General features: G+C 39.7%; 1 protein-coding gene across 2 annotated transcripts in view; it reads right to left on the reverse strand.

Moving 5' to 3' along the window:
- MAP7 (microtubule associated protein 7) overlaps nucleotides 1–24,433 on the reverse strand; it is a 164,175-nt gene that overhangs the window by 11,916 nt on the left and 127,826 nt on the right. Inside the window, exons 6-15 of one of the 2 annotated variants that reach the window (XM_081294620.1) lie at nucleotides 23,611–23,721; nucleotides 17,631–17,744; nucleotides 12,733–12,857; nucleotides 7,307–7,422; nucleotides 6,719–6,999; nucleotides 5,380–5,596; nucleotides 4,287–4,449; nucleotides 3,967–4,068; nucleotides 3,362–3,412; nucleotides 3,182–3,239 (exon numbers count right to left, since the gene is read on the reverse strand). In XM_081294620.1, the coding sequence (XP_081150746.1) occupies nucleotides 3,182–3,239; nucleotides 3,362–3,412; nucleotides 3,967–4,068; nucleotides 4,287–4,449; nucleotides 5,380–5,596; nucleotides 6,719–6,999; nucleotides 7,307–7,422; nucleotides 12,733–12,857; nucleotides 17,631–17,744; nucleotides 23,611–23,721 (1,338 nt within the window). Of the gene's footprint in view, nucleotides 1–3,181; nucleotides 3,240–3,361; nucleotides 3,413–3,966; nucleotides 4,069–4,286; nucleotides 4,450–5,379; nucleotides 5,627–6,718; nucleotides 7,000–7,306; nucleotides 7,423–12,732; nucleotides 12,858–17,630; nucleotides 17,745–23,610; nucleotides 23,722–24,433 lie in introns of both variants that reach the window. The other variant, XM_081294619.1, reaches the window with a different exon arrangement.

Consider the following 24,433-nt stretch of genomic DNA (forward strand, 5'->3'; position numbering starts at 1 on the left):
AGGAGATAAAGGATTACTAACAATCTAAAAATCAAACCCAGTCCTCCCAAGCCAGTCTACTTGGATTTATGTCCTGACCCTGCAATTTACCAGCTGTGGAAGTTTGAGTAAGTCACTTGAACTCTCTGTGCCTCAGTTTCCTCATAGATATAGTACCTAACTCATAGGCTACTGTGAGAATTAAATTTATTAATACTTGCAAAGTACTTATAATGGTGCTTAACACACTGTAAGGGCTGAAATAAATGTTACTATTATTTTTGTTTGCACCAAGTTGGCTCTGAAGAAAAAGTCTATATTGAAACCACAGCACCTGATGAAGATAGCAGTATGGTGACTTGATGGGGCTGACAGGGAACATCTTTACTGAAGGACACAGAGCAAATCACCATGGAAATATCATAAGTACCACTTGTACAAACTCAGCTCTAGTCACACTTAGAATGATGGGGATTTCATAAATGGAAGCTCTGGTGAACTGTACCTACTTGTGCCACCTCATCAATACTCAATGTTGGGGTCCAGCTTTATATGCCTGACTTGAAAATCTGGGACAGGGTTACTTAGTCTTATATACATTCTCACAGGTCAGAGTTTCAGAGAAATCTATAGCAGTTTATGTTTCAGCTTGATGTGAAAGAGTAACTAAAATGATTCCAAGAGAGTTATTTCACAACCTGCTACAAACTCAGTAAACTGTGAGAGGAACAAGGAGTCTGATAACTAAAGCATAGAAGTGACTGATAATTTTAAAAATGCCAAGATTTGTAAAGCTGATGACAGGAGCCTCTGAGAGACTTCTGGTAGTCTGTGAACCCACTTGCCTATCCTAGAATTCTCTTTGTAGCACTAACACCACCTTTCAGCCCCAAGTCACATGTCAGACAGAGATATGGAAATACTTAATCCGCAAGCCTATTTTTAGCAGTTCTAACTCAAATCCAATTTATGTGAGTATTGATAAACATAGTACGTCATCGACAGGTTTCACCTCTCCTCTTGCCTTAATTCAGTCCTGGATCGAGTACAAAGAATATTGAAGGAACTGATGGAGCATCAGGAAGGTGGAAAATGAAAACAAAACCAAGGAACCTGGCCAGGTACCAACTATAGCATCAGCCCCTTAAATGATCCTGAATGTTGTCATGTGCAGACTAAATGGATCACTCTGAAGACTCCCTGGTTGCTATGCTTGCTCATAGCCTGGATCTATTGTAACCTGCGTGGAGACAGTATGCTAACATGCAATGGGGTTAATATGCAACCACTCGAACTGTTCTCCAAACAAATATAATCAGTGCACCTACAAAAGAGCATGAAAACCCCACTACAAAACAATAATGACACACAAAAACTGGAAGAGCTTCTCCAGAACTAAAACCAAACACCAGTAATAGTTTACATTTGAAAACCCTTAGAGTTTACAGGGAATGTTCTTTCCCATACATCGTCTCATTTGATCTGTAATTCAGCCCTCTGAGGTACTTCTAGTCCTTTCTAATTTTTGAACAGAAAAAGAAACTGAAGTACACCTCTAGTCCTTTCTTTTCATATAAACTTGGTAGATGAGAAAACAGGCAGACTGAGCCACAAGCTATCCACCAAGCATCTTTTTGGACAATCATGAAAAACCACCTGGAGCAGAATTGGGAGCTGGTGACCTGGGCCCAAGCTGGTCTGAGTGGGGCCTGTCACTGGAGCTTAGCATCTACAGGAACAGAAACTGCCTATCTTGCTCATACTGAATCTCAGCACCCACAACAGGTCCTGACACACAGAAGGGCTCCAAAAATGCTTGTTGCCTCTAAGGGAAGGCCCTTTGTCTCATAAGAATAATGTGGTGGTGAAACAAGGAAGCATGTGAAAGATGTGTGCCACACAAGGCTGACTAGATCACAGCATTAAAACTAAGGCTGAGCTCATCTTCATCTAATCCATGTCTGGTTGAAAATCACCAAGAAATCAGTAAATCCAAAAATTATAGTGTGTGTGTGTGTGTACATATATATTTTATATATATATATATATATATATATATATATATATATATATATATATATATATAAAACTTCCAAAGAACTTTCAATTAATTTAAAATTTTTACCTCATTCTGAAGTTAGAATTAAAAGAAATAACATTTAAATCCTTTCTCTGAGAACTGACATAAATATAACTTGTCAAAATGTGTAAATTTAAAGCCCTTGCTGGGGATGGAGCTCCGTGGTAGAGTGCTTGCCTAATATGCTCAAGGCCCTGGGTTCAACCCCCAACACTGTGAAGGACAAACAAAAAACAAAACAAAAAACCCTTAAAAGGAAATGTTAGAGAGACTTTTACATAAGGGGAAAAATGTATGAACTAGAGAACAGATAGACACCTAAGCTTATGTAAGTCTACTGAGTATCTCCCTCCAATTTCCCATCAACAACCCAGGAGCTGGGTGCCATGGCATACACCTGTAATCTCAGCAGCTCAGGAGGCTGAGGCAGGAGGATCTTGAGTTCAAAGCCAGACTCAGCAACTTAGTGAGGCCTGCAACTCAGTGAGACCTAAATAAAATCTCTAAATAAAATATAAAAAAGGGCTCAGGATATGGCTCAGTTGTTAAGTGCCCCTGGGTTCAATCCCCAGTACAAAAAAAAAAAAAAAAAAAAAGCCTTTGCCATGTGTGGTGGTGCACACCTGTAATTCCAGCGACCAAGGAGGCTGAAGCAGGATTGAATATTCAAGGCCAGCCTCTACAATTTAGTGAGACCCTGTCTCAAAATATAATAATAATAATAGTAGTAGTAGCAGTAGTAATGAAAAGGTCTATGGATGTAGCTCAGTGGTAAAGTTTCCCTGGGTTCAATCCTCAGTACCAAAAAAAGGAAAGAAAAAGCTATTGAGACAATTTCTTAGCTTTTTAATTACTGTTTCTTTCAGGTGGTCTTTGTAAGGGTGTAGAAGCTTTCCTTCTTTGAAAGTGTTATATCTAAGTTTCAGATTACATGTGAAAACTTTTTAAAGACATTTCTCAAAGTTTTGAAAAGCCGTTAGCCAGGAGCATGGTCTAATAAGACATAACAATATAAATTTAAATGCATGTGCAGAGTTAAGAAGCTTTTGTATATTTATGATTTAATAAAATAATTCTAAATTTTTCCCCCTTCAGCTGATTTGAATTCAATCATAGAAATACCTGTTCCTCCAGTGAGAACTCCCTTGGCTATGTCACCATTTGTCTGATCAATGGTTTTCTACCAAAAAAGAAAAATTAAAAAAAAAAAGATTTTTAAGAATTAAAGTTACAATTAAAGGTTAAAAAAAAGAAAAAGAAAAAGAGCCATCACGAATGATGAGAAAGTAGCCATCTCAATACCTTATCTGTAGCTTCTGTCCTCCTGGTTCTTTTCATAATCTCTTCAAGTCGCTGCAAGAAAGAACAATGAGAAAGAGGATAAGATGTAGAACACAAGCCAAGCCAGCCTGGTGCACTGCAGTAATCAAACAGCAGCATATAAAAACATGTCTGTCGCCTGTCATTTGGGGAAAATAATAATTCATACTGCTTTTTTCTTAATTGGGAGTCATGCAGAAAGATTGTACTGCAGTGGTACCTGCCTGTAATCCCAGCCACTACTACGGAGGCTGATGTAGGAGGATCCTAAACTCCAGGCCAGTCTGGGCTACTTTGCCAGATCCTGCCTCAAAAAAAAAAAAAAAAAAAAAAAGAAAAAAGAAAAAGAAAAAAAATAATAATAGATGTAGCAAATAAGCTGGACTGGCTTAACTACTAGAAGTGGAAATTAACTGCTTTGGAGGAGAACTCAAACTTTGAGAGTGGCTTCTTTGTGGAGATTATTAGCACTGAGGGCTATTTATCTGGAAGGGGTAAAGACAGCAGCCAGTCTCCTGGAGGTTAGCGGCCTTCCCATCCAGGCGAGGCTCAGAGGCTCCGTCCCAGCTTGGGCCTGACACTGCTACCTTCTTCCTTTCCAGGCGCTCCTGCTCCTCTCTCTGGAAGTGCTTCTCTCGTTCCTGCCGGACCCTCTCAGCTTCTTCGCGCATCCGAGCTTCTTCTTCTTTCTGAAGACACAAGGTGGGTGTGTGCTTCTTACAGAGGGGCCAGCACCTCGTCCCAGGGGGCCCCCCCGGATGCAGAAGCAGGTGGAGACCATGCAGAAATCAGAACCCACACCAGCAACGCGCGACCTTTCTAACAGTGACCCGTGCCCACTGTGCTCTCATGGGGGGAATCACCCCCGCCCCGGGCAGGTGGCCGCGAGGGCGGCGCCCGGGCGCACCTGTTTCTGGGCGCGCTCCATCTCCTCGCGCTCGCGCTCCTCTGCTTGCCGCCGCAGGTGCTCTTCCTTCTCCCGGGCCTGCTCCGCTTCCAGACGACGCCACTCCTCTTCTCGGCGAGTTCGCTCCTCAGCCACCCTTTGAGCCAATTCCTCTCTCTTCTGTCTGGGAAAAGGCAAAGCAAAGACACATGAGGAGTCGTCCTTGAAGGGAGGCCGCCCCCGCCCTCCCCAAGTGTGGGCATTGCAAGGACAGTTTGTTCAAAGAGCTCCCCAAAACTTCAACTGGATACAGTCAACACGTTACAGGACAAAATTGAAGACAGCCTTTGTCCTTCCTCTTCCCTTCCCAGCGTCTTTGTTGCCCGTGATCAACAGCAGCAAACTGCAACCATGAGTATTTTAAGGAGAGCTCTCTTTTTCCAAAGATTTACAATTTAACAATCTTTAACGGCTTAGACTTTATAAATTCAAATTGTGTGACTTTTTAGTAACAAATATGAATCTACTCTCCTCATTTATAAATTAAAATAAACCAAACAAACATAATGTTCTGTACTGGAACTGAAGAGGGAAGCTCCTGATGGGATCAAGGGCTGGGCACCTCCAAGATGGTAGCCTGAGGTCCAGCCTCAGAGTGCCGTTCTGTTTGTGTGAGGAACAATTATATTGGCATCAGCCTTATTAGACCCAGAAGGTGAACAGTTAAGCAATCTGCCCTTAGCATACTATCTGGCAGGCAATCATGCAACATTTAAATATTTTACCCAGCCACAATCTGGAAGAAAACATGAACCCTTACTAAAGCAGCTTTAAAATGATAATTACAAAGATACTGAGGAAATATAGAGATTGGACATGTGTTAAGTGAAAAAGCAGACTGTACCGTTGTACCCTTATTGTGACTACAATTATGTAAATGTGTGTATATGTATATACAATTTCCAGACTGTGCAGAGACCACCTAAAAAGAACCACCCCAAATGTACACATTCAGCTTTGGCACTTAACTACCACTTCCTCCCTCTCAGAGGGAGGACTTAATGCAAGGCCTAACTGTGGTACCGCTGACATCACTTCACTATTACTGCTTTACCTTTCTATTTCTTCCTTCTCTCGCCTCTCCCTCTCCTCCTTCTCTCTCTGCTCTCGGGCCAGCCGCCTCTTCTCAGCCAGCAGCCTAGTGGCCTCCTCTGGGTCAGTGGTGCCTGCAGAAATCTTAGGAGCAGCACTAGCAGTCACAGTGAATGATGGGGCTGGGGCCGGGGCTGGGACTGGAGCTGTATCAGAGGCTGGGGCCGCGCCTGGAGCAGCTGTACAAACAGGTTCAAGGAGAAAACCAACTGGAAACAAAACCCAAAGAACAAAACAAAAACTAGCATTCCCCACACCCCAGACCTAGAATTCATCATTATCAGAGAAAAGGGAATGTTTGTTACTATGTGTTCTCACAATTTCACTGTATTCTCTGTAACAAGCAACAGATAACCAAAAAAAAAAAAAAAAAAAAGGACCCGCTGCATGTGTAAATGAGACATTCAAAGCTCAAGCTTGTCACCAAGTCTTACTTTTACAGCAGTTAAATGAGCTAACAGTACCTATCAAATATGTACTGAGTAGAGAAACTCATGTTAGATTTCTGTGGGAAGTTATACCCTGAGCAAAACCCAGATGAGCTCTTTTGTTTGTCCTTTGTTTAAAAAATTCCTACTCTCTGGTGACTATTCATTACTACAGCACCCTGCCACAGGTCGAGGCTCAGGCTGGAAGCATGACAACACCAAATGAAGAGGCTGCTTTTAGACAAAAGTCCAGCTAGTGCCGTCTCCAGGTGGAGGTGTGAAGAGGCCTCGCCTTGTCTGGCAGGCACGGCGTGCAGCTCACACGGCCTGCTTCTGCTGCAGTCCTGGCTCCAATGTGCGAGATGAAGCAGAATTCTGTGATGTAAGGCCGCACTCTGCATTTTGGAAAATCCTGGAGGTGCTGGTTTAAATGTATATCAATAGATTATTTGAAAATTCTCCCTTGAAAAGGTAGAGACTTGCAAGTGCACTAGTGGGCCTCTGTAATCCCACTTCTGGAGGCTGAGGCAGGAGGATTGCAAATTCAAGGCTAGCCTCAAAATTAAAGTGAAACCCTATCTCAAAATTAAAAAATCATGCAGGGCTGGGGACATAGCTTAGTTGTAAAGTGCTTGTATAGCCTCTATGAAGCCCTGGGTTTCAAATGCCAGTCCCCCTGCAAAAAATGAAATAGAGAAGAAAAAAAAAAGAAAATCATACTTAGGAAGAGGTTCTGAAATAAGCCTCAGAGTAAAAATTCAAAGTCTCCGGTAAGAATAAAAAAAGAAAAGTTACATAAAATGAAGCTGAAGAAAAAGAGCAAGCAGAGAGAACGGCCGACCAAGGTCCTTGCCCAGGTCAGTTCCTTCTCACCAGGGTCAGCTTCTGGTTCAACAGGGGTCCCGTCTTCAACTGCGGCCTCGTCTACCTTCACTAAAGGTGTCCTGCCTTTCAGCAAGGGCTCGCTGGCAGCACTCTCAGGTTCCTTCTCGGGCTCTTTTTTTTCAGGTTCCACTCTGACTTCCCTCTTGACTGGGCGGATGTTGCCAGGGGACGGGGGCCGAGCCTGGGTGGGAGCAGCTTTGACTGAGCCAGGAGGCAAGGATGCTGGTCGGGGTGTGCCGGGCAAATGCGGAAGGGACTTGGATGGGAGCCTGGGCAGCACACAATGGGAAGAGAGGAACACATCAGAACAGGCTTCCCAGAACCCAGGACAACAATTTGTGGAAAAGTAATGCAGACATTTAGCTATGTGTGTTTGTCTTTTATGTGGTAAATGCAGAAATGAAGTCCTTTAGAAACCAAGTCCAATGTGTCATGTTCCTTTTTTCTTTGCTTTGAGAAAGACTATCATTCTCTAATTCAGAGCCACGCAGTGTGAGAAGAATGGTTCTCTATGAATCAGAAGCTATTCATTCTCCCACACAGAACATCCCTGCCAGCCTTGAGCACCTCACTTACCAAAGTCGGGAGCATGCTGGTGACCTTGCCTTGGGATTAGATGGAGACAGAGCCCTTCGGATGCCAGATGTAAGATGGAAGGGTACATTTTCTCTTTCTCTCTCTCTTTTCTGGCCCTAAGTTCAGAGAAACTCAGTGATTAGATTTCTCAGTGAGTCAGACAACCACTTTCACAGTATTCAACAGTGGAGCTACAAACCATGTAACATTTTCTTAGAAATTCTTAAGCTATATCACCTATATCCATTCCAGCCTTAACACAAAGCCTTTGTTAATCTGAACAGTATATCTGAATTAATATAGGTAACACTAATAAGGTGGGTCTGGATGTGAGATTGAGATTTTACTTATTTAAGAAAGAAACAAGAGCAAAAACATCTAGACTTTCAGAAAGCACTTTGACTTTTCATCTAAACTTACCTGGAACAAAATTTATCATAATATGGTTTACTTCCCACAAACGTTGAAATAAAGGTCACTTCTATTTTTATGCTTTCAGTTAAAGCACATCTTTTCTTTTTTACTTCTTTAGCAGCACTTTTTTTTTTCCACCACAGAGAATACCATAGCTTATTTATTTATTTTTTATTACTAGGGATTGAACCCAGGGTTGCTCTACCACTGAGTATGTTCCCACCTCTTTTTCTTTCTTATTTTGACATTGGGTCTTACTAAGTTGCCCAAGCCTAGAATTTCTGGTCCTTCTTCCTCACTCTTGTGAGGTGCTAGGATCACAGGCATGCAGTAGCAGGCCCAGCAGCCTAGTCATTAAAAAAAAAAAAATACATACCTGCTATTTCAACATTAATTCACTTTTCCTCTTGTATTAATGTTATAGGAAAAAGTCCTTCCTCATCTAATGTCCTCTTATTCTCCAAGGAAAGTCAGGTCCAAGATGAGGAATTTTAGGTATTTGTATTCTTTATCGGGGGAGGAATCTGAGATCCGAGGGTGGGCTAAAACATCAGCCTTCCCCTGACTGTCATGGAGCAGTTCAGTCAGGCAGATGGCACATTTCCAGAGTTGAAATGGTCAAACAGAAGCCCAGAAGTGTTCTGAGATTCTAAAATTCACCAAGACCTGCCCCCACTGCCCATTGCAAAACAGAAAGCTTCCAACTATCTAAAACTTTCTACCATGTTCTGAGATGGAAATGAAGACCAGCTGGGGGATCCTGGGACCTGGGTGAAATGGCTGTCAGGAAAGCAAACTGCCAAGGACACAAAGGAAGGGACAGAATGTTATCTAGTCTAAGGACAGAAAAGCTGGCAGTGTGCTTCTCTCACTGGCTTAAGCATCAGTTCTTCCTGCTCTTCTTTATGCTTCTCATAGCTTTTCTTCATCTTCGTGAGCAGCATCCTGACTGACTGGGCTACGGATGGGAGGGGGGTGTGGGGGTGGAGGAGTGTCAGTAATACTGTCTTCCAGGAAATCTACGTAGAAAAAAAATGCACAGGGCAGGAAAGAGCTCTGCAGGTGTGTGTTAACTTGGTGCCACTCCAGTTGCATGCCTACCCTCTGCCCCATCTCTGATCCCAAAGGGCAGGAGGAGGGACCTCGCACAGCAGAGCGGTCATTGATGGCAAAAGCTGCAGCCACCATATGGGACCCTTCTGGCTGATGCATGGGTGGCATTTATGCCTTGGGTAAATCAGTCCCTAGGATGAAAGGCCCAAGTTTCTTCCAAGGGAAGCTGGGGTTAAGTACCAGGTATAGTCTCTTTTTTTTTTTCCTCAAAATATTTTAATTTGGCTGAAATCATATCAAGGAGAGCTCTGAGTAGTCAGGTAAGTTGTGATGTGGAGAGTCTGGAGATGACCTTTCTCATCGGGGCTTTGATGAAAAAGGGACCAGGGATGAACCTACATAAAAGAGACTATCTGAGGATAGTCTTGTTTTCATCAAAGTGCCACTGAGCCTAGTACATTTTTCTCTCCCAAAAGAAACTAATCACCCTGAATCACCCAGAGCTGGGAGAACAGGGGAAGAGTGATTTAGAAAACCACCCACACTTCAGATAATACCCATCCAAGCAGGTAGTTTTTATTTTTACTTTTTTTTATCCTCTTAGTTGTTTCATTGCTCTACATACAGCCACCTTTCTGGGCGTCACACACATAAAGGCACTCCTGATTCTCATCCGGATGTGAGTTAATGCCCAGCAGTCTACACAATCATCTTGCCTGCAACACTTTCCACAATGCTGAGGGGAACACACACAGAAAGCTGTCCCTACCAATTGACTGGACAGCTTACTCACAGGAGAGACTTGACAATCTTGAAAAAGGACAAAAAAACTGGAGGTCTTACTCTTCCTGATTTAAAAATACTACAAAGCTATAGTAATCAAACCAGTTATAAAGGTAGGCATATAGATCCATGGAATAAAAAGCCCAGAAATAAACACTTGTAAAGCTGGTTAAATCTCAAGACTACCCGATGAGGAGAGAATGCTCTCCTTGATAAATGGTGCTGGGAAAATTGGATATCCACGTGAAAAAGAAATCTGACCCTTCCCTTACACAATATACAAACATGAACTCAAAACGGACTAAAGACCTAAATGTGAAACTTAAAACTATAAAACTTCTGTGAGAAATCATAGGTGAACACTTCATGTCATTCAAATGATACTGATTTGCTGGATAACACCAAAAGTACAGACAATAATGCAAAACCAGACAAACAGAACATTCAATTTAAAATGTTCTATGCATCAATCAAAGGATACAATAGTAAAAAAGCAACCTATAAAATAGGAGAAAATATTTACAAATCCTATCTAAGAAGAGGTTAATGATATATAAATAACTGCTAAAATTCAACAACCAGTAATCTGAATAAAAAATGGGCAGGGGTTGGGGATTTAGTTCAGTGGAAGAAAACTTCTTTAACATATAAGGCCCTGGGTTTGATCCCCAGTATCCCCCCACCCCAAAGGCTTAAAGATTTTAATAAACATTTCTCCAAATATGATGTACAAATAGCCAACATGCCTATGAAGAGATGTGCAATGACACTGATCACTAGAGATGCAAATCAAAACCACAATGAGTTATCACCTCACATCCATGAGGAGAGCTGTCACACAAAAACAAAAGAGTAAGTTGTTAAGGATGCCAAGAAACTGCAACCCTTGTGTGCTACCAGCAGGAATGTCAAACAGTGCAGCTACTATGCGAAACAGCATGGTGGTTTCCAAAAGACTAAAATATGGTTATCATATGATTCCGTGATCCCACTTCTGGTATGTATGCAAAACTCCAAGAGAGATGTGCACATCAAAGATCAAAGCAGCACTATTGGTAATAACTAAGAGGTGAAATCAACCCACATGTCCATCAATGGATGAATGGATAACAAAATGTAAGGACATATTATTCAGCCTTAAGAAGGAGGGAAATCTGTCATGAGCTACAAGGATGAACCTTGAGGACATTATGCTAAGTAAAATAAGCTAGTTGCAAAAATTCAAATACATCATGATTCCCCTTATGAGGTACTTACAATAATCACATTCAGAGAAAAAGGAAACAGAAGGATAGTTGCCAGGGATAGGGGAAGAAGGGAAAATGGGACGTTCAATATGCATAATGGGTCCGGATGCACAGGATTTAAATAGTTCTGGAAATTAGTTGCACTATACTGTGAATATACTTGACACCATCTTAAAAATGATTATGTTAAGTGGGGTTTTTAACCATAATTAAACATTCTGTAAAAATTAAAAATACAGCCTGTCAGTGTCATTGCCACTTTTCAAGGGCTCAAGGTGGTAGTCACCACCCAATTCCACAGTTTGGCTCCACCAGTCATTTTCTGGCAACACATATTTGTCTAAATATTTGGTTGTAAGGAGGTGAAAAGAAGGTTCATTACATAGAGGAAGGCATTAAAAAGAAAAACCCACCAAAGCTCTGGATCAGGCTATGATGAACCACCTCATTCATTTTGGTAGCCAAGGCTCAACCTTCCACCTCCCCTCAAAGATGGTTAATTTCAGTTTTTACCTATAACCAGATACTTTTCCTTTGGTAAATGCCCTTTTCCCCTGTCTGATAAGCATCCAAAGCTGTCGCTTTGATATTGCTTTTTATCCACAGCCAGGATCTCTGTGTACCAAAACGCTAATAAACTAAAACTCCACAAACATCAAAGGTAGTTTCACCTTTGACTCTAAGGGCTTCCAGTCTGACTTCATCATGAATTAACACTGATGCCTGAAGGGGCTTGAAAGAAAATTGCCACCAGAAAAGCCATCAAGGCTCTTACAACCCTCAAATTACCCTCTGAGCAAAATCCTTTTAAGTATCCATCAGCTTTATTCATCTGAATTGCTCTGGAAGTTGAGATTATAAATAAATTCTTCCAGCCATTCATTACAAGGATCGTACTATGATCACAGGACAGAGGCAATGAGAGCTGGTGGATTAGTGTCTAGTGACACTAAAGTACAATCTAGTGCCTTGTATACTAAAGTACAGTATCTTAAGGCCATAGACCAATGATCTTTGAGTGGTATCAAATAAGTACAGTTTAAAACAAAGATGAAGAAAGACTCCTGAAGACATAAATTACCTCAGTGCTGTTTATAGCATGATGAAAATTACATTAGCTTAGTCACTTTGCCAGTAATAACAAGCACAAATTATATTCCTCACTTGCAAAATCTGAGTTTATAGTACAGGCCAACAGCCTTGCAAGAATTGGTTACTTAGCAAATAAGTAGTGTTTTCAAAATATTCTTCACTGTATTTAAAGATGTGGGCATTGACAGGGGTTAGTTAAGCAGGATAAAAATTCCTTATCTCAATGCTTACTGAACCACACTTGGAGTTCTGTAGGTTTCTGGGTGTGACTAGGATTAAAGGGGCAGCAGTTCAGGCCCATTTTCCTTGCAAAGGCCATTTGGTTTGCCTACTTTAAAAAATGAAGGAATTCTGGCATTACATTTGTTTACTTTTTGGTTTGAGGGATTGAAACCAGGGGCTTTACCCCAGTACTTTTTAGTTTTTATTTTGAGACAAGGTCTTGCTAAGTTCCTGAGAGTCTCCCTAAGTTGCCAAGGCTGGCCTCAAATTTGAGATCCTCTTGCCTCAGGTGTGTGCCACCATGCCTGGCCATTGCACTTATTTGTAGAGAGTCCCCAGCAGGATAGGTCAGGCACTTATATGCTTGAACAAAGATCCATTTTCATCTTCATGTTCAAATTTTAGGGAAAGCAATATTTCAAGTGGGAAAGAAGTGGGGCCATGTGGGGAGAAGGGTGTGTGCAGTACCAACTGCCAGCCAGATTTGTGATGAATGGGATGCTGAGTGTCATGGCCACCCTGTCTTATAACCATACCACACCTTGGGCAGTATCCACTCTGCACAGAAAAGAACTGGCTCCCAGACTCGCCAGTCCACTCCCAACTGCTACTCACCAATGTGCCATGAATGGTCCTCCTGCGCGCAGAGCCCTCGGGTGGTGTTACAAAGAGTTTTGGTCGGTCCACCGGATTTCTAGAGTGTGCAGCTTTGTAGGGCATGATGATGGGGCTGCAAGATGCTGAACGAGGACAAATGGGGATAACTAGGGTGCAGGTGATTGGTTTTACACACAAGAGTGCCAGAAGAACAGGTGAAGAAAGCCAAAAGCAGGTTCAGGAAAAGGAGCCAAGCAGAGACAGAGAGAAAAGTAGGAAGAAGATGTTATTACCTAAAGGTGCCCTCGAACCATCACACTCAACTCTCCTTACTTCCTGTGAGTTTATTATGGCCCCCAAAGAAAGGCATGTCCAAGTGAAAAATCTGAACTGTATTTCTAGCTATGTGCCTATTTAAATGCTGGTTAAAGATGTAGATATAATCTAGTTGTTATAGAGAGCCAAGATCTGACATTCCTTTGAACAAATGGTTCTGGTAAAATGTTGCATTAATGATACGAGGTGATTTTTATATGACTAGCTTGCAATCAGATTTTTTCTAATCATCCTTAAGACGGAAAAAAAAAAGATAGAAAGAGAAGAAGCATGCAATCAGGCAAGCAAGATAAACTACAACTATTTCATGGGTCAAGTTCAACAGCAGGGGGAAAGAATCTGAATTTTAAGCATGTTAAATGACCAAGTCTTACCAGGTGCTAAGACTTGTTATAGGAATAAGTAATCATTTCCAGAAAAGAATTCTGTAAATGTATTAACTATTTAAAGGCAAACCAACACATGCTTCTGGGTTTTTCCAAAAGCAAAGGCATTCAATATTTCATAGGCAGCAGCAGCAGCAGAACTTATGGGAAGATGGGCTGTAACTACTTAAAATGGCGAAAAGAACATAAATATATTAAGATGGCCAAAAATAACATTGAGTCATGAGTAGCTTTTACATTTTTTTACTCAAGATAGAAAGTTTTTTGAAAATCTACATAGTTTCTGACCATTCACCTTCAAAGGAACACTGTCATTCATCAAGTTATTCTGAGAAATAATGATTTAAAGAAATTTATGTAACACCACATACATATCAAAAGTGGGGGCACTAAAGTTCAAGGTCCATTTTCAGATCTCATTCAGAAATGCTGCTTTCCAGAAAAAAAAATGCATTTGGACCAGGTTATAAAATTACTTTACCTAACTCTAGCCTGATAGTAGCAACCCTTTATAAAAAAGACTAGCATGAGGCTGGGGAGGTGGCTCAGTGGTAGAGCACTTGCCTAGCACACATGAAGCCCTGGGTTCAAACTTGGCATGAGAGAAGGGGAGAGGTGGGAAGGGGGAGAGGGGAAGAGATGGGGAGGGAGTGAGTGGGGAGAGAGAGATGGAGAGGTGCTGACTGAGATTACTGTGTCAGGCCAACCAAATGTTAACTGTATTAGTAAGTTAAACACTCAAAAGTACACCCACCACAGTGGTGCACACCTACCATCCCAGCTGCTGAGGAGGCTGAGGCAGGAGGATTGAAAGCTAAAGGTCATTGGGCCATTTAGTGTGAGGCTGTCTTGAAATAAAATAACCTGAGTTCAATCCCCAAAACAAACAACAAAAGCAAAATAGCCCAAAGTTCAAAAGGCAAATCTGAGGTACTTACTTTCTCTCTCCATATATATATATATATATATATATTTTTTTTTTTTTTTTTTTTCATGAGAGAGAGAGTGTATGGTATTGGAGATTGAACATAGGAGCTCTCTACCACTGAGGTACATTCTAGGCCTTTTTAATACCTGTCTAAGTGGCCCAGGCTGGCCTGAAGGTCATGATCCTCCTGCCTCAGCCTCTTAGGTCACTGGGATTACCATGCCCAATTATGTGCTACCATGCCCAGTTAAAATGATTAATTTTAGAATTAGAGTTTAAAAATGTTTGTTATTTTGATTTAATCTAGAGTCAGAAAGTTGATCAGATTGCCTCCCCACTGGCAGTATTGGGATCAGATCCAGGACCTCATGCTTGCTAGGCAAGCACTCTACCACTAAGCTACATCCACAGCCTTAGACTGCATCTTTATTAATGTGTTCTTTTATTTAATGCCTTGTAGTATCTTCTAGTTATCAGTGAATTGTAATAGACTAGAAACTGTACTCTCTTTTTTCATCATCTGAAAAAAGAATTCTATTTCTTCAGGATAAACTAAAATGTTTTGCATTCCCTTGGTTCTTAAAGGAATATGTGCATATCACATGGGAAACAACACAAAACTTTACTTATGACCTTAATTTACTGTGAAGGATGGATTTGTGTTGTGAGGAAGGGGAGGAAAACCTCTTATCATTTTGTGCTTTTTTTTTTCTTTATTTAAATCACAGGGGAAACTGTATGGAAATAATTTTTCTTTTTTTGCAGTATGGGGTGTTGAATCCAAGGGTGTTCTACCACTGAGCTACATCACACAGCCCCTCCTCTTTTTTCTGTTTTGAACAGGGTCTCATTAAGTTGCTAAGGCTGGTAATAAGTGTGTATTAATTTAACCCATTCAAGATCTTCTATATGAAATAGTGGGTGCCAAGCAATGATAATATAGTTCAAGTGATTGGAGAGCAGCACAGAGAACAGAAAATTTGCATAATATAATATTAACACGGAAGGCCTACTGTATCTTCTAACCATTTTACATGTACCAGTTTATTTAATTCTGAGTTCACTAATTAGTCACATATATTTTAAATGTTCTCCACCGTCCCCCACCCAAACACACAGACACTCATGGAGAAGTCAACCTACAGTAATGGCTGCAAAGGAGAGGCTTGAGACCTGGATTTTAATTCTCAATGGCTCTATTCCCTGTTTAGAGAGTCTGCAATAACCAAACACCCTAGAGGTAAGAACAGCGGTTTTCATCTACTAGTGTAACCCCTATTATGGATGTAGCTCATCCTTTTGCCAAAGGCAATTGAGAATAAGAGGAAGTTAAGAGACAAACTAAGATGGAAAGGCAGAAAAGAATAACCAACAAGATACATGGAAAAATAAGCGTAACAAAAAAAGTGTCTTTGAAAAGACAACTGGAAGACATATGTACATATAATTACATATAATTACAAATGGAAATTTTTGTAAAAATCAAGAGTTTTGATTCATTAAACATAAGCCACATCAATGCAAAAAGTGACAAAGATCTAGGGAATAGACTAACAAAACAGGTAACTCAGTAAGGCTATGCGCTATTACACACTTTAAAAAAAAAGTATTTTTTGTTGAAAAGGAAAACAGAACAGCAGCAAAGTAAAGAGCCAATCTGCAGATAGAAAGCACCCTGACTGAGAGTAACAATGAAGAACAAGGTGGGAAGACAGGCTGGTGAGTAAATTGGGTGGAAAATGAAGAGATGGTGTTGGAAGACTAGAGGAAGAGTTAAAGAATTGGCAAAAGTTAGTGATGACAGAAACAGCAAAGATAATTTTCTAGCTTTGAGGCAGTCTTTAAGCAGAGCATGGCATACAATGTGGAGGTTCGGATGCATGATGGATGGTCATAAACTACGGAGATCCCGTGAAGCAGGATAGAGAAGCAGTCTGACATGTTCTTCAACATGAAGAAAAGCTTTCATGACTTGTGAATCATAGGTATATACTATCTTGAGATCTACTATACTTTTCCTTCCAAAAAGTCTTAAATGTAGAATGACAGCTCCAAAAAAATTTATTTTACAGAAAAAGAACAACAACAACAACAAAAAAACCCACCGTGGTCCAGCTGGTTGATTGCATAGCCGGACACAAAACACCATATGGTTTTGAAGAGGGAGAGGTGAGCACATTTAAGATCTAGTCCACCCACTTTCTAAGCGGCTCTGATAAAAGTCTTTTATTGCAAGTACACTTGCTTTCCATGGGAGTTGGGAATGTCCACACCTGCTCCCTAGACTGACTCCAGGGGTGCTATGAGAAGCAGAGTCGATGCTCATTAGCTCATTGGGCACTGTAGATGAAAGACCCCATAAAGCACCAAGGATTATTACTGGTAAAGTTAGTTAATGCACATGAGTAGGCTGCAGAGATAAAGAATTTTTAAAGGTAATTTTTGAAAGAGGGTATACAATTTCCTGAGTGTCAAAGATGAGGGCTAGATGGGTTACACAGATGCACCAACTATACCCAAAGAGATTTGGGAAAAATCTAAATCAACTCACCATGGGAGTAGTGATACCAAAAGCCTAATGTAGAATTTTCTTACCAACTACATGGAAGCTGTATACTAATTTCTCATTAAGCGATTGAGCCAACTGGCTCATTCAGCATGTTTTATATTTAAAAAAGTAGAGAATTATAATAGCCTGTAGTAGGTATATTCTACATATTTTCAATGAATATGACTCCACAATTATATTCTATACATGCTAATTATCCTTCTCCACAACTCTTTAGAGTTTGTAAGGGTTCTGTTCCTAGATTACACACAAGAGACTGGCAGGAAGGATAAGCAGTAACCACAGCCACATTACAAAACTCTGTGCTTAAATAACAGGTCTGTGCTTTGATTTTATTCCTGAGTCCACATATTGGTATTAAATATTAAATCATGTCTATCTCTGATCACATGCTGAGATACAGGGGTAGAAAGAATGGTAGGTAAGGGATACTTTTATTCTGGTAGCCTGAAGAGCAGAGCAAGCTGAAGCCGTTTGATCAGAGGGGCTTCCTCTGTCTGCCTGGTGACTGGTGTCCACATAAGATGCTAAGGTGGACAGTAAGAGGAAACAATGCCAGGGGCATGAAACCAACCTAACTAACAATTCCACCGGAGCAGAGGGAAGCACACATCAGGAAAAATAGAGGTAAGCAGTGCGATAGGCTCTGCAAGGAGGACTTTACCTCACCAGGAGAGTTCCACCTGGACGGCTTTACCTGTGTCTCCAGACAAGGCTGCTGTGCTTTTACTTCTGGCCAGGAACGAGTGTGTGGGCGTCAGGAGTCTGTTAACAACGCTGCTTTCCCAGGGGCTGAGTTGCAGGCGGCGAGCTAAACGTCACCACATAAGTAAGATGTTAGAAACATTCTTTCCAGGGTCAAGGGGGCGCACCACATCATACCTATCAGCTCCATAGGCCTGGTCTTTGTGAGACACCAGGCTCTCCAGGGAGGACAGCTGGCCATAAGTCAGAGAAACAGAAACAATTTCCAAGAGTAGCAGCTGCTCCACAAAGCTGTTCCACTAAGGTTAATTTTACAGTAGCCTCTTAAGAAGTTTAGTTGCAGATTTTGCCAATCACTCTCCTTTAGTAGTCAATAGGTCTCAAAACAGAAATATCATCCAACTACATTTGTTTTGACATGTATGAACAATTCCAGGGAAGACCTATCAGATGGACATCTGGATGGGCAATGGACTGATGGTACACACCTCAGCCACAGGGCTTCCTAAGTACCTTGAATAATAAATCCCAACAGAGCTGTTGGCAGGAATGAAAAACCAGATTTATACAAAATATAGAGAACATTCCCGTTAGACTATGCTAGATCTCCATGAATCACTATGTGAGCAATTGGAGGATGGGGTTAGATAAAATAAAATGAAGACTCATGCAAATTTCTGCATGGGACTCCTTCTGACCTTTCCATTCAGCAAGCCAGGTTTTTTCACATCCCTGTTTGGCAACAATATAAAAATCTTGGCTGAGGATTAAGGCTAAGGCTGAAGCAAGATAAAATGAAACAGAAAAGCCAAAATTCAACATAAGCATAATCTTGACAATTAGTAGTGGGTGCCTGAAGAATCTTCGAAAACAAAGTTAAAATAATGCAACAATATATGGCTTCACATTATACTGGGGCCCAGCAAGGCCATGGTTAGGAAATGCATTCTAATTATAAGTTATTTACTTTGCTTTTATGTTAGCTTCCAATGATAGCACATGAAAATATAGAAGGTATTTTCCAAAAATACTAGTAAAGAAGTTTGCAAACTTCTACAAATACCATTACATTCTAATCTATTTTAGAATGCACCCTTAAGTCACTTGAAAGTCTTTGCCTGACAAGGTCACTTCTATTCATAAACCTCAGATGTAAGACTCCTTTGCCTTTGGAGCAGGTGTTTGGAAGGGCACTTAAATTCTAGGAAATCATTTTTAGATAACAAAGCCACATACTGCTAAGTACTGTTACTTTAAAATATTTGCTTCTATTTGGAAGGAAGAATCAACTTCCAGTCAGTTCCCTAATTACCTGATTTTATTTTAAAAAGAATGACTATTTTGATGAAAGCTCTAGTGAATTTAAGAATTAGTGAATTATTCATTGGATTTTCTGGTTTTTTTTAGAAGTCTTTTTGGTAAAATTAATTATTATCTGGCATTAAGACGTTAATGAAAACGATCTGCTATAGAAATTGCAATCGTTAAAGTTAGTAGAAAGCACCATGGGGAAGTACTATCATCAACTAGTAGGGTAGTGAGAGTGTATGTAACAACAAAATAGGATAATGCAACCTAAAATTAGAACACACTCTCAGAATAAAAGCAATGGAAGAAAAGGGATTAGGATTAACTAAAAATCTTCGACAGAAGTATATGTTCAATGGATGGGAAAGGAAAGAAAGATGAACACTTCCTTTTCTTAGAAAAACTATTGAATGCCTGTAGCTTAAAACTGCAGAGATGAAGGATCATGGAAAAGATGTCTTTTTCTCTTTTCTCTATTAAGAAGTTCAACTACTCTACTTCTTTGAGTCTCTAGCTTCAATGACAGAATTTGCTTCAAATTAAGATCATTATGAGCCCACTTTAACTTTGATATAAAGCAAATCTTAACACTTTGAATAAAAGATGGTGCTAGAGGAATCAGGCTTCAACACGTACCACACTCACACCTACTGCCTTCCAGAGGAGAGATAACCTTGTAGTAGGTGCTCACAAAGGACAGTTAGTTCATTGTTCTTTTCCACCTACAGAGTCCTGATTTTAAGATTAAAAAGCTGAAGAGGCATTGACACTCATGGAACTCTATGGTATTGGCCCTATTTAAACACTTAAATTTTGATATATATATTTATTTTATATATTAGGAGGAAAACTAAATGTTATATGAAGTCTTTTATATTTTAAATATTAGCAATCAATTTTAATTAAAGCAAGAAAAAGCACTGCTCAGGTTAAAGATAACAATGTTCTGGGCAGAATGTGTCCTCTGATGTTTATTCTAGGGGGAAAGTATATTGACTAATTTTAAGCAAAGAGTAGGCAATTTCATTCTTATTCTGTTCAAACTTTCCATTGTTCTTTTTTGAACTGGTTAAGTGGGTAGCTTAAAAGTGATATATAGAGGCTGGGGGTGTGGCTCAGTGGCAGAGTGCCTGCCTAGCTTGGGTGAGGCATTGGGTTTGATCTTCAGCACCACATAAAAAATAAATAAACAAAAATAAAGGCATTGTGTCCACCTACAACAACAACAACAAAATTAAATAAAAAAATCAAAAAAGTGACATACACTGGCTTTGGGGGTTTGTTTTGTACTGGGATTGAACCCAAGGGTGCTTTACCATCTTGCTACATCCTCATTTTTGTTTTTTGATGCAGGGTCTTGCTAAATTTCTGAGGCTGTCCCTGAACTTGCGATTCTCCTATCTCAGCCTCCTGAGTGGCTGGGATTACAGCTGTGCCCCACCATGACTGGCTCCAGGTGATATGTACTTTTAATGGAAATATATCAACATTCTGTAGCAATTATAGAAATCTTTAATAATCAGTTTTCCTTAAAGCCAGGTAGTCTTCTCAGTCCATGTAACGCTATATTCAGATAATCAAAGTATTTCAAAAATCTATAGGACATAGGTACAGACCTGTGACTGGCCTCCACTAGCTTTGGAGTGCCTGTGAAAATACATTTGGGGAAATGTCTATTTATTAAATGATATGACAATGTTTCAATATATTTAATAACCAATAGAACTGTTAGGATGCTTTTCAGTTGACAATCAGTCTTGATGGCTTCAGATCCTCATTTTAAATCAGTTTTAAGACTGAGAAGCATATAACCTCTTGACATATTTGTCTACAAAGGTTTCTAATTTATTAATTCAGTATGTGTGTGTTTGGGTGTGTGTGTGTGTGTGTGTGTGTGTGTGTGTGTGTGTGTGTGTATATATATATATATTCTTTCTTCCTTCTTTCCTTCCTTCCTTCCTTCCTTCCTTTCTTTTTATGGTATGCGGGAATTGAACTCAGTAGCATTTTACCACTGAGCTACATCCCAGCCTTTTATTTTGAGGCAGGGTCTTACTAAGTTGCTGAGGCTGCCCTTGAACTTGTAGTCCTCCTGCCTCAGCCTCCTGAGTCATTGGGACTATAGGCATGTGTCACTGTGCCCAGCAATAAGCATACTTTTTAATGAGATGATAAGGCATAACTTCAAAAAAAGGGTAACAGATAAGAAATATTTATAAATTAGAGAAATTCAAACTCAAAATAACTTCTATTCTTACTGAAAACCCTAAGCCTCTCACTGTCCAAATGTGGGTTTTGTCTAACTTAAACAAAACAAAAAATTTTCTATACCCTAGAGAGTCCTTCTGGGCATCTCTGATCAGGTAGGCCAGGAACTCATTTAAAGTTGTTTTTTTTTTTTTTTTTTTTGAAAAGCAGGCAGAGAAGCAAAACTCTCAAATTCAGTGCTCTCCCTCCGCTTCTCCTAACACAGCTTAGTGTTCAGCTTTCTTGTCCTGCACCAGGATTCAAGGAGCAGTTTCCTGGCCCCAGATGTAAACTGGTTATTGAACGTTCCTTTACCCTGGTGTCTTAATTCCAATTCTTTTTTTCTTTGTACTGGGGATTGAACCCGAAACACTTTGCCGCTGAGCTACATCCCCAGCTCTTTTTAGTTTTAATTTTGAGACAGGGGCTTACTAGATAATTTCTAACATATCTAAACAAAAAAAGCACAGAAGTAACCTCAGGAAGGACACCCAGGAAGGGGGAGAACTGCAGACACAGCATAGCAGCTGCACAGTAAGGAGCTGGGGACTTCATTCTAATCACTCTTCTACAGTAATTAGCCTGTGGGACATTAAGTCAGGCTCTCAACCCCTGAGAGAATATTACCCCAACTGCTACAGATGATCTAGGTAATATGACTTCTAAGATATTATCTTAAGACTATCCAATTAGTTACTATCATACAGAATCCATAAGATATCATCTTATTTCTAATCAAGAAAGATAATTCAATATTGTTATTCCACAGAGATGTGGACAGGACACTGACCAGTTTACTACCTGTCTCAATCCTCACCTTAATTTTGCAAGTAAGTCAGGCTTAAGATAAAAGTACTATAAAATCCTGATTGTGGGACTGGGGATGTGACTCAGTGATTAAGCACTCCTGGGTTCAATCCCTGGCACCAAAAAAGTATGAAGTTAAACAGCTCATAATGTGACCCATTCCAAAGATGAATAGACAAGTATAAGAATAGCATTCAGTGTTCTATTTTACATTACATTAAGGGAGCAAGTTTGAAAATAAAGGATATTTGTGAAAGACATTTTATTTATTTAGTTAGTTAGTTAGTTGGTTAGCAGTACTGGGGACTGAACCCAGGGGCTTTTTACCACTGAACTACATCCTCAGTCCTTTCTATTTTTTATTTTGAGATAGGATGTTGCCAAGTTGCTGATGCTGGCCTTGCTCTCCTGCCTCAGCTTCCCAAATTACTGGGATTACAGGCATGTGCCACCATGCCCATCTAAGAAAATTTAATTAACACTTTAACACAAAAGGCCTCTAATTTGACTGTATGTCTAATATTGGTTTATACAAATTGTTGTTTTTTTTTAAAGGAAAGGTTTTGGTTAGAAAGGAAAGAATAGGAAGTTGTTCCAACATTTATCACTTTATGAGATTAATTATGAAATAACATCAACACTCATAATATTGTACATTACAATAATACCATAACAACTTTTATACAATACAAAATATATGAATACACATACACACATACAGAACATGCACACATTACATTTTTTAAAGATTATAAACACTGAAACTTTCCCAGTTTCTTCATAAAGTACTTGAGGTAACCATAATTTGTAATTTTTAACAATTATGTGCTTTTATACTGCACAGTAATTCTTTGGTTTTATTTAAAATCATTTTAGCCACGTAAAACAAGTAGCTTATCTTAAAAGCTTATTGTTCCTTCCATGATATATGAAAAATAAAACTTTTACTTTATAAATAATTCAACATTCATGTACTGTAAATCCATAGGATAAATAAAACTTAAAACCAAGATATGAACTGAAGGATTATATGATTACTGAACTTTTCAGGAGGCTGTAATGATGATGATATTGTTGAATTTGGGTCAAAGCCCCAGGAGTAAATGAATGAGTACCAAAAACCAATCACACACATAAGAAAGGCATGCTTGGTTAAGTGGGAAATAAATAGCAAAATGAAATCTACCAACGTGAATCATTTAAAGTTTCCTTTGGAAAGTCAGAGCCTGGAATTCCCAAGGTACAGATGAAAAGCCATAGACAATATGATTGAAGTAAAAGAAATGTTCATAACAAAGACCATTTGCATTTTGGTGGATAAGTGGGTGATTTCTGGAGCTGTAAACTCATCTACTAAAAAGTTGAGAGCAGCACCGATTTCATCACTGCTAAATGCAATCATTCAGCCACGTTCTAAAATGAGAAAGTTCTTGTCGCAAGGAAAATTCTGTTCAGCCGTTTATTGCTTTTTTACTCTGAAGTTTTTTTCTTCCTATTTAAGAAACGTAGGGAAAGCAACTTCAGATGCTTATTTTCATCTGTAAACATCCAGAAAAAAAAAGCATTAAGTAAATAACATAACACTTTTTTTGTGTTCCTTTTGACTGTACCTCTATCTGGAGAATTTAGTAAAGTTGCAGATGAGGAGGAGAGCCGCTTGCTAATGACGGGATCAACATGTTTCGAAAGATTCATGGTGGAAACTGACCGCCTGTCTGGATCTAAAACAAATGGAGATAATGCTAATTGACAGCCAGCATGCAGGATTGCAATTTTCCTAGCTCACTGAAGGAAGGAGAAACTAGCATTGGATGCTTTCAGCTCTATCTCTAGATCTTTCATAATAGCACAGTTTTCTAAGTGGACAAGCTAAAGGTAACTTAAAGGCTAGAAATAAAATTCATTTTTTTTTTTCTTACAGAATAAATATTCAGTGCACCAGTTTGAAACTCAAGGATACTGTTATAACAAGTGAATGAAGACAAAAGGAGGGCCAATAAAGGGCTATGAAAATAACAGACTATGAAGCAAAGAGAGGACCATAAAGTGAATGGCTTCATCATTTCTGAAGGTAGGAACGATAGGGTGGTGATGGTGCTGGTAAAATATACTGCAAACACTAGGAAAAAAACGCAGCAGATTCTGTTTAGCTGTTGATGCTTTTTTAAAGAAAAAACAGCCAGGCCTTTCAGTTCATTAAAGAAGAATGGTTTTAAGAACAAGAAAGACAAAGAAATGCTCTTGGTGTGGAAAGGATGGCCATACATCCTTTCTTTCATAAAAGTCTACGAATAACCACACTTTAGTGCCCCATGAGCTTAGTGTGGCCTACAAATGGATAATCAGGGCAAAAACTTGCCCAACAAAATCAACAGCAATGTAATTAAAATAAGAATTCTTTGTAAGCTGATGAGTATTATTGTTCATCCTGGA

This window comes from Spermophilus citellus (assembly GCF_964194105.1).
Source record: "Spermophilus citellus genome assembly, chromosome: 5".
Lineage (NCBI taxonomy): Eukaryota > Metazoa > Chordata > Mammalia > Rodentia > Sciuridae > Spermophilus > Spermophilus citellus.